The 9,933-nt window shown below is 34.9% G+C and overlaps 2 protein-coding genes across 3 annotated transcripts in view; both read right to left on the bottom strand.

Annotated features, from left to right (window-relative positions):
• Positions 1-1,965, bottom strand: part of LOC107083605 (HORMA domain-containing protein 1-like) — a 5,975-nt gene extending 4,010 nt beyond the window's left edge. The window contains exons 1-5 of the mRNA XM_015372964.1: positions 1,897-1,965; positions 709-853; positions 506-569; positions 361-397; positions 229-249 (exon numbers count right to left, since the gene is read on the bottom strand). Of these exons, the coding sequence (XP_015228450.1) occupies positions 229-249; positions 361-397; positions 506-569; positions 709-853; positions 1,897-1,947 (318 nt within the window). The 5' untranslated portion in view covers positions 1,948-1,965. The remainder of the gene's footprint in view (positions 1-228; positions 250-360; positions 398-505; positions 570-708; positions 854-1,896) is intronic.
• A 2,153-nt stretch (positions 1,966-4,118) lies between these two features.
• LOC107083617 (peroxiredoxin-1) lies at positions 4,119-6,369 on the bottom strand. 2 transcript variants are annotated; one of them, XM_015372982.1, is made up of 6 exons: positions 6,272-6,292; positions 5,410-5,521; positions 5,163-5,316; positions 4,955-5,077; positions 4,677-4,807; positions 4,119-4,550 (listed from the first exon to the last, which is right to left on the bottom strand). In XM_015372982.1, exons 2-6 carry the CDS (start codon positions 5,513-5,515, stop codon positions 4,468-4,470), a joined length of 597 nt encoding a protein of 198 aa, XP_015228468.1. In that variant the 5' UTR covers positions 5,516-5,521; positions 6,272-6,292; the 3' UTR covers positions 4,119-4,467. The 2 variants fall into 2 exon arrangements, with proteins under 2 accessions (XP_015228468.1, XP_015228467.1); XM_015372981.1 differs by having other exon boundaries at positions 4,120-4,550; positions 5,410-5,526; positions 6,272-6,369.
• Positions 6,370-9,933: the final 3,564 nt, after the last annotated feature.

Here is a 9,933-nt window from a genome sequence, read left to right as displayed (position 1 = left end):
ATAAGATGTACAGCCATGTAGCAGAATCTTTGCTAAATGGCTGGATATAGATCTTGTGCTTCTAGACTTAACTGAAAGACAGGGGGGACTCCATTTTTAAGGGGTATGCAAGTGATCAAAAATGGTAATTTACACTATAAAGGGTTAAGAAAAATTGACTTATTTAGATTTGGATTTCTTCCAGTGCATCCAATCTGAATGTTGGTTTAGTTTGTGCAAAATACTCACCCCAATGTATATAATCTGCAGCTGTTATGGGACAACATGTAACAATGGTAAAAGTAGAGTAGTATTGTTAAAACTGGAAGAATATGTGACTGTTATCATTTCAAAGTTTAAGAAAAGAGGGATGTAACTTACATACTGCTTGTCTAATGCATCGAAGCAGCCCATCATCCTGGATTAAATTGTAGGCAAGGACAAAGGGATCATTTACCAATGGCGTGACCGAAAACATAGAAAATTCTAGATTCTAGCCTCCCTGAGGCAAGAATAATATATTTACCATCTCACAACTTTGTTGGCGCCAGGGATGCTGCTGTTCTCACGCAAAACTTTGAGGCACAAATCTAGAAAAATAGAGATAAAGGGGGAAAAAAAAAATACTTTAGAACGTTGTGTTAAAAACTCTGTTTGGTGTAGATCCAAAGCTTTTCAGAAGAAGCGTAGCCTGTGGCAAAGTTCAGGGTATTTCTGCTCTGTGCTCACCTTCCAGGTACCTGGATCTGTAGGCAAACTCTGGAAAAATCCCTCTCAGGTAGGTGATGGAAGACACCGCCACGGCCAACATCCTCTTGACAAAGACCAGAGACTCTTGTTTGGATTTTAAGTCATTCATGAATAATCCGGTCCACTTTAAGAAAAAAATGCATATAGATAAGCCATAGAGACAAAACACAGATGGTCTCAGTAAATTTGAATATTAGCCAAAGCTTACAAGTATTTTAATACTTCAGTTGTAAGAGTGAAACCCAGAAATGATGTAGGTTTATGACACAAAGTGATACATTTAGATGTGTATTTTTGATTAAACTTAATTTTTTCTTTCTGATAGAACTTTAACACAGAATGTTTATTGGTATCATTTCAATTTCTTGCTTGTCTGTGTAACCACGCTCTGTGGAGCATCTCTAGATTTTTTTATACGGTGAATGGTGTTATATCAATATATTTTTTATCTAACCAACTTATTTACTCCAAGAGTTAAAACACACAGACGTATACAGGAAGTTGGCTGCAGGACCCTTTTAGAGATGCCTTAAAATGACCTGTAAAATGGGGTTTAAAAAAAAAAAACACTCAAATTTCAATTTCATTTACCAAAGAATTAAGGTCATAGAATATGGAGGAAGACTGGAGATGTAAAAACAGATACAGTCAGAGAAGAATTGAGGCGTTAACAAAGGAAGAATATTTCTCCTTAGTTTATAAATGCTCCATAATGTTAGAGTTATCAAACAGCATGGATCAATTCCGCTGTTAATTCCATCCTTTCACTGGTCTTGGTCCAGTGAAAAGTAAAAAAAAAAATCTAAACAGTTGGTACATTTTACCACCAAGAAAATCAGAGCAATTCTTTCTGCTGACCAGCTTTATGGGGATTATTTTATTTCCCAGCAGGTTTTGACATCTGTCCATGTTACCAAAGGAGAGATTAACTACTTTAATTAATAATCCTCCCACCAACAATAAATAAATACTTCTAATATATATATAAAAAAAGTCAATGTTTGAATTAAATGATTTGCATCTGGACAAGCTAGCTGTGGTTGGATGTGATAGCTTGATTAATAAGGGGGGGGAAATCAAAAACACTTATATACAATTATATATTGTCATAGAAACAACAAAAAGAAAAGTTTGTGTTAGTATTTAAGCAGTGTGTTTTCAACAAACCTCGACGGTTTCCTCCTTTTTTCCTCTAAGGATCATTTTGGTGGACGCCATTTTTCCTGCTACCTGAGTCAACCGGCAGCTAGCTTCTAACGGCCGAACGAGCTAACAGACAGAGTTAGCTAGTTTATATTAATACATAAAGGCTAGTTTACTCTCTGTAAAGTTCAGTTTTCTTTGGTGAACAATAAAACAACCGTTTACAGTGAAAAAATGTTAGTGATATAATCTGATAGAAAGCATTTCAGTTTTCCCGCTCAAGAACAGTTCCTGTATGATTGATTATGTTCATAAATCCATATTATCATAACCCACATTAGTGATTAGGTTTGATACAGATTTAGGCTTTTGAGCTTAAAGAAATTATATTGAGCAAAAATACACATTTAATTTAATTATAATTTAATGGTGACATTAATTATCTGCCAAGGAGCTTATGTTTTTAGTTGTGTCTGTAGACTAGATAACTTGAAATGTTATAAACTGATTTTCATGTGTTTTTTTTTAAACAAAGGCACCATACTATGGAAGAGGATTAGGGCCGCTGAAATTTTTTTTTTAAGTTAGCAGATTTTTTGATATAATTTCAGTTTAATATGGGGGGGGGGAATCAGAGTTCTGACTTTAATCTCAGAATTCTGACTTTAATCTCAGAATTCTGACTTTTATCTCAGACTTCTGACTTTAATCTCAGAATTCTGACTTTTTTCTCAGAATTATCACTTTAATATCAGAATTCTGACTTTAATCTCAGAATTCTTTTTTCTCAGACTTCTGACTTTAATCTCAGAATTCTGACTTTTATCTCAGACTTCTGACTTTAATCTCAGCCTTCTGACTTTAATCTCAGCCTTCTGACTTTAATCTCACAATTCTGACTTTAATCCCAGAATTCTAACTTTTTTCTCAGAATCCTGACTTTAATCTCAGAATTCTGACTTTTATCTCAGACTTCTGACTTTAATCTCAGAATTCTGACTTTTATCTCAGACTTCTGACTTTAATCTCAGAATTCTGACTTTTTTCTCAGAATTATCACTTTAATATCAGAATTCTGATTTTAATCTCAGAATTTTGGTTCTTAATGTAGATGGGCACCATAAAGAAAGAGACGTGGGAGCAGTCAGCTTCACTAACAAAGATGTGAGTTGTTTGAGAGGTCCATTAACACATTGGTGGAAAATGAGGGAATTAGGAGACTGTTTACGTGTCTGAGGAGTCCCCTGTGATACTATTTCATTAATCGAAGAGCAGAAGGTGATTACAAAAAGAGAGCTGGTCTCTAAAACAAACATTTTTGAGAGCCAACATACAGTACATGCTACGGCTCGTTGGTAGCATGTATGTTAGCTCTCAAAATTCACTAAGAATTGAGAAAAAAAAAGTCAGAATTCTGACTTTTCTTATATTATACAGAAATTTAAAAATCAGTTAACTTTTTTTTTTTCCAGTGGCCCTAATCCTCTTCCGTACAGCTCAGTCCAAGGAACAATTAAAATTTGGTAATGATCCAGATCATGAGCAAATTTTAGTTATAGGTGTAACAATATGGGGCAACACTGAAGTCTGCACTTCATTTCTAGTTTAACATGAAGCATCCTTGTTGCCCTTAGAAAAGTAATTTAAAACCGTGGTTTATTGCTGCTAATGCTTTTTATAGCTTGATCAATCAATGCTTGGCAAGTATACATGAGTCAGTCACAGCAGAGATATCTAGACTGACAAGAGTAACCACTCTGATTTCATTTTGTAATTCCATTTATCCTTACAAGTCATTTTTATCCATTAAAATATCAATATAGCAATATATGCTGTATGGTAATTTTTACCTTTTACACAGAAGGGCACCATTTATATTTTCCATGCTACCATTAAGACTGTTGAAAACTCTAATGGCTCACTAGTGATCATATTTGATAATATAACTCACCTCAGTGTTTCTACTACATTTTGCACCACATCCATTTATTTTTGCACTGCTCTGGACAGTCCACATTTATAGCTTTTGCACCATGTCTCTCCCACAGCTTACATTTTGATCACTGCTGCACTATTTTAAATGGAAATGTTCATTTCACTACTAAGCTGCTCATTCAGTCAGAAAGCTGTATAATTGAAATTTCATTTTGTATACAAAACAATAAAGTTTGTCTAAGTCTAAATTAGTGAACACTCAATAAATGGTGCTTTAAAATTAAAAATGAAAAGCAGTGTTTTTGTCAAATGCATAATTTATTTAGGTGAAATAATTTTTTTTTGTTCAGTTTAAAAAAAAAAAACATTTTTAGAACATGTGGTCTGTCTTTGCAACAGTGTAAATGCTAACAAGTTAACTGTTATTGATGTAATAAAACATCAACAAACTAGACCCACAGACAATAACATGTCAAATAACAACCACAGATGAAAACAGCTACCACAGTATAATTACTGTACTTTGGTCGCAAGGCACCATTTACACAAAAGTATAATACAGTGTATGATGACGACAAGGCGCAGACTCAAACATTATTGGAAATGTCATATCGAAATGAAATCTGCTAGAGCAGACGGCAGACTGCCGTCTTTCTTTTATTATTGCTTGGAGAAGAAATCTTTGCTTTTCTGGACATCTGGCTTGATTGTGTCACTTCCTGGTTTCCAGCCAGCTGGACAGACTAAAAACAAAAACAAAAGATAAGCATGAAATGATTTTTAACCCATATCATTTATATATATATATTTATTATTTTTTTTTTTTTTAAGTCACAGAAGGCTGCAAGCAAAACTGAAAACAAACCAACCTTCTCCATGTTTGTCAGTGAACTGAAATGCTTGAACCAAACGTAAGGTCTCTTCAACAGAGCGACCAACTGGCAGATCGTTGATGGTGATTTGTCGCAGGATACCCTTGTCGTCAATAATGAACAGACCCCTGAAACAGAAGAAATTGATGATCACATACACAAAATCGCTGACAATTTAAATGCATTTCTACACCATTCAAAGCAGTCAAAACTCTAAATAAAAGCTGGGAAATCTAGTGTCTAATGATGAAATATTAAGGTCCATGTCTGCCCACCTGTAGGCAATGCCTTCGTCCTCCTTCAGGACGCCGTAGTCTGTTGAGATGGTGCGTCTCGTGTCAGACACAAGTGGGATCTTCATGGCACCCAGACCTCCCTGTTTACGAGGCGTGTTGGTCCTTTAAGAGCGCATTAAAATATATATTTTAAGGGCAATTGCTCAAAAAGTCATTGAGCATGTTGCAGTAAAGAAATGTTGAATACCATGCAAAGTGAGAGAAGTGAGAGTCTACAGAAGCAGCAATAACTTCACAGCCAATCTTCTTGAATTCATCAGCAGCGTCACTGAAAGCGATTATCTCGGTTGGACACACGAATGTGAAGTCAAGCGGATAGAAGAAAAAGACCACGTACTTCCCTGTAAGAATTGGAAATTGAAACAAGGAGAATGTTTTTTGTCCTTTTATGGTTAAATTCAAAAACATCCTGTATGCATCTGGATAAGAATTACCTCTGTAATCAGACAGCTTCAGGTCCATGAACTGTCCATCTGGCATCACTGCTTTAGCCGTGAAGTCCGGAGCCAGACTTCCAATTTTTGCTTTGCCTGCAGCCATCTTCAACTAGACTGGATCACAGGAGAAGGAAATGGTTTCATGTGACGCACAACCCCATTGAAAAATTACAGCCGTGTGTTTATTCTAGAATAAACGTCTAACATAAATAATCAGCCCAGCTGTAAGTTTTGTTTACAAAATCCGTCAAAAAAATAGTTTACAAAGCTTCACTCTGCTTTACAGTGTTTGAGATCCAAAATATGATTTTAAATTCTGTTTTGTCCACAATCTCAGATAATTACGATGGTTTTAAATGTGGCATTTAAGAAAGTACTGTAAATAACTAATCTGATTATTTTTCAAAAAGAAAGAAAAAAAAACAACCTCAAAACCACAGGCAGAAGCCAGTAATCAGCTGGCATCTTTCGAAACATAAATCACCACTTCTCCTCTTCGTTGACAGGTGTTTCCGTATGAAAAAGAAAACTATTTTTTTCTTTCAAACTTTTTATTTTTTTTAACGAAAACAAATTGCAAGCATTTACCCAGATCAAAAAAAGTAATGTAAAAAAAAGAAACTCTGATGTTAGATAAACCCAAATAGGCTAAAAATAGGCTACAGTTCATTTTGTCAGTTTTTTTTTTTAGGCAAGCATCCGTTTTGTGATTAAGGAAAAAAAAAAAGACTTGTTGAACGCTTTTAATACACGACCGTAACAAAACCGCGAGAATACAGCTTCGCACTATAAAAAAAGTCCCAAACAATAAACCAGAAAAGAGAATCTATAACTTAAAAAGTGTCTTTTAAAGGCCTACCTTCAGCTTAGAAACACCACCGTACCGAGAATGGGGCGACAGACTGGCTCGCTGGTACGACTGGAGATTTTATACCACCTCCAAGATCTCGCGATAACTCTATCACACCGTGAACGAACCTCCTCTCAGTTCCCTCTCCCCAGCCAACCGCGCCGCTATGCAGCATGACTTTGCATTTTTCCCCGTTTCTGGGAATATAGTAACTGTGGTGTTACGGAACATTATAGAAGTGGAGGATGAAGTTGAGCAATCATTGAAAAAAACAAAACAAAAAAAGTTAGTTTGCCGCTATTCAGTCTGCAAAAAAAAAAAAAGCACACATAATATTATATATTTATACAAAACTATTTCTTAGAAGTTTATACTTCTAGAAACACAACCAGGAAAGGAAATTTGAGTCATGACTTTGTCATCTGCTTTGACTCAACCCCTTTTCATTTGTAGAGTATATCCTTATCACCATGAATTAGCAGTAAATTATCAAATTTCTTTTATCATTCCCTTAAAAACCTACTCTTCACACACCGCTTTGAATATACTTCTTGAGAAATGTGTGGCCAACAAAACAACAAAAGAGCAATCTGGCCATAGAGGCATAAACTATGTACAGGGAAGTCAAACTAAGATTTTTGGACCTGATGGTGCTTTACCAACAGTCAAGCACGGTAGTCGTTGTATCATGTTGTGGGGCTTTTTCATGAGCACAAATAGGGCTGCGTTGCAAGTAGGTCAACCGGTGATGGAGGACTAACTCCAAATTTTTCAATCACACCTCATATCAGAAGGTGGTTAAAACAGGGAAAGGTTTATGTATTTTTTAGGATGGTATGTTTTTTAAAAGTTTTAAAAGATATACGTTTTTCCTGCCATAAACCCTTTTATACATTTTAATGGGGACAGTTAAGATCTTTTGTAAGAACCAAAATAAAATAGATATTTCCTTTTTTTTTTTCTTTTTTTTTTTTCTTTTTCAAACTTTAGAACCTGGTCCAACTGTTAAGCACGGTGGTGGCAGCACATTCCTGTTAGAATGTTTTTCTTCATGGTGGATGGAGAAAAATTGGAGGACTACTATCATACTGAAAGTTTCAAACCTGAACATGTAGATTTTTGATATACTTTGACACAAACGGCTGCTCCAACCAGACGGATATCTGAATCAAAGCTTTGTTTTTGAATGGACAAAGCAGATTAACATTCAGCCCCCCAAGATGGCCCATATACCTGGAATTTATGGAGTGATGTTTAGGTGCAAACTAATACTTAAATGAAACTTCCTGCTTTTTTTAAACTAGCATTGCAACATCGTACTTTTTATCAGTCAGCTTCAAAAGGCATTTTTCTCTCTCATTTCCTCCTCAGCTACCATTGCTCTGTTTACTCAGTGAATAAGCCAAGGGCTTTGCTTACACATTCTCCACAATGGAGGCAGTTCCTGGTGGTTTCTGAAAAAGGAAGTCATACTAACATTGTTGAAAATGATATAAAACAGGAACATCTTTAGGTTTTATTTACATCCTGGTTTCATAGAGTTTTTCAAATGGATCCTCACATCTAGGATATAAATCTCACCATTTTCAGCCAGCATGAGCTGCAGTCCTGCTGACAAAAGTATGAGCTATATGCTTAGATCTGGATCAGTATTCCTTAAATACAGGAAATAAAATGGTGTCCTACTCAGTCAGGGGGCTAAGTATGTGTTTAAGAGTTTTTTTCTATTTAATGAACCACAAAATAAACTGAGTTTATTTGACCACACCACTTTGCTCCACATACATGTTCTTTCCCCTACATGGCTTGTAGCATACCTCATCTAGGACATCATGCAACCTTTCAGAAACTGCCTTCTTCTTGACACCATTCTAAAAGGTCTTAGAAGACAGCTAGATGCTGTCGCTATCCTCCTGTTTTAGTGGAGGATCTATGCAGGATTTCCAAATTTAACACAACCTAATGGCTACCTGTAGAGTCAAGTGCAGCATGTTTCCCTCAGTACGAGCCGAAAATGCAAAGGTCGTTAAATTCTCTTGTTTTACTGACAAAAAACACATACATTTTTGTTTTTTCTGATTTGTTAAGAATTGCACACACACACAAAGAAACAATAACAAAAAAGGTTTGTCTCAGCTATCTTTGTCTCAGCTATCTTTAAAATGTCAGGTTAAGAAAGTTATTGGATGATAGAACAAGGCCTAATTATTTTTCTAACATAAAAGAAATGTAGAACCTTGTAATGACCCAAACCAACAACAACTTGCCCTAATATATATATATATATATATATATATATATATATATATATATATATATATATATATATATATATATATATATATATATAAAAGCACACATTTGTCTAAAAAGTTTCTTTAATGTTTTTCAAGAACTGTGTTTTTAATGGAGAACCTGTATCACCATTCATGTGTGTTGATCTCCATTGATGAACCCCATATCCTCTATATTTTATTTAAAAAGTAAATTAACGTTAGCTAAATCTGCTTTTGGGGGTTTCCTTTAATGCTCACTTTAATACAATGCCTTTGTTTACAGAAACTGGGTGTGGTATCTCAACTAGTTCCTTTATTACACTCCTGAGTAATTATTAGTTTTATGACCGAATCGCTTTCATGTGTGGGATTATATCTGTTGACTATACTGTACCGGCATTACAGATCCAGGAATTCACTTCCACCTTGAAAGGATAACCTACATTCTTAAAGGAAATAAAAAAATAAAGGTTTCTTTTTTTTTTTTCTTTCTTTTTTTTTTTTTTTCTTTTTTTTTTAGATCTCTGCTCATATCAATCTATGTTTCCTTGGGAATCAGGACCTCTTCACAGCCCCCCTATCCTCTGTTGCCACCGATCAACGTATTTGCACACTGTTGCCATAGCATCACATCAAGGGCCAGATAAGAGGGGGGACACATAATAAGCTCCTTTTAGAGGACCATTGTAGGCTCATGATCAAACACTGTGCTGTTTTCATCCCCGTCTCACAATATCCTTATAATTAGTGAATATGATCAACAACAGATTCTGAAGCTGCTGGATGTTAAAAAGGTTTCAATGAACCCTGAAGAAAAACAACAAAAGTTATGCATTACGGATTTGATGCGAGACTGATAGAAATCTGAAATGTTTTCTCAAACCTCTGGGAATAAAAGCAGATCCCATCGCTTCTTTTTTCCATGTTTTCACACAAAGGCAAAAGGATTGTTACTGGTATTAATGGCACCGATTGGAACATATTATCCTTCATCAATAAAAGATTTACAACAATGTGAAAAAACTATAACAATATGCAGTTCTATATTGAAAATGATCACAGATCAATGTGATGTCATTTTCATCAAAATTACATTAATTCCAATTACACAACAAAAATTAAACCCATTTTACCGCTTCAAAAAGATCTAGAAATAAAAGAAAATTCCTAAATTAAGTGTATTTACCCATATTTAAGTAGTCACATAAGATGACCTGCCAATAGAACAACTATTTCTACTCTTAAAAGTAGATAATAAGATAATATGCACTTGAAATAAGACAATGCAATTATTTGTTCTTCTATAAATGTAAAATTGTCTTGTTTCATTGGCAAAGTGTCTCACTTACCTCCTCAAATTAATGAAAAAATGCACTTATTTTAAGAAAAAAATGA

This window comes from Cyprinodon variegatus, unplaced genomic scaffold (assembly GCF_000732505.1).
Source record: "Cyprinodon variegatus isolate N-32 unplaced genomic scaffold, C_variegatus-1.0 Scaffold79, whole genome shotgun sequence".
Lineage (NCBI taxonomy): Eukaryota > Metazoa > Chordata > Actinopteri > Cyprinodontiformes > Cyprinodontidae > Cyprinodon > Cyprinodon variegatus.
The sequence above is the reverse complement of the archived record's forward strand: the minus strand, read 5'-3'. Positions and strand labels throughout refer to the sequence as shown.

Coding starts and splice junctions, on each gene's coding strand:
- LOC107083617 (XM_015372981.1), bottom strand. CDS start 5,515: ATGGCTGCAGGCAAAGCAAAAATTGGAAGTCTGGCTCCGGACTTCACG. Junction 5,317..5,409: donor GAAGCTGTCTGATTACAGAG/GTAATTCTTATC, acceptor CAATTCTTACAG/GGAAGTACGTGGTCTTTTTC. Junction 4,808..4,954: donor GACGAAGGCATTGCCTACAG/GTGGGCAGACAT, acceptor CTTCTGTTTCAG/GGGTCTGTTCATTATTGACG.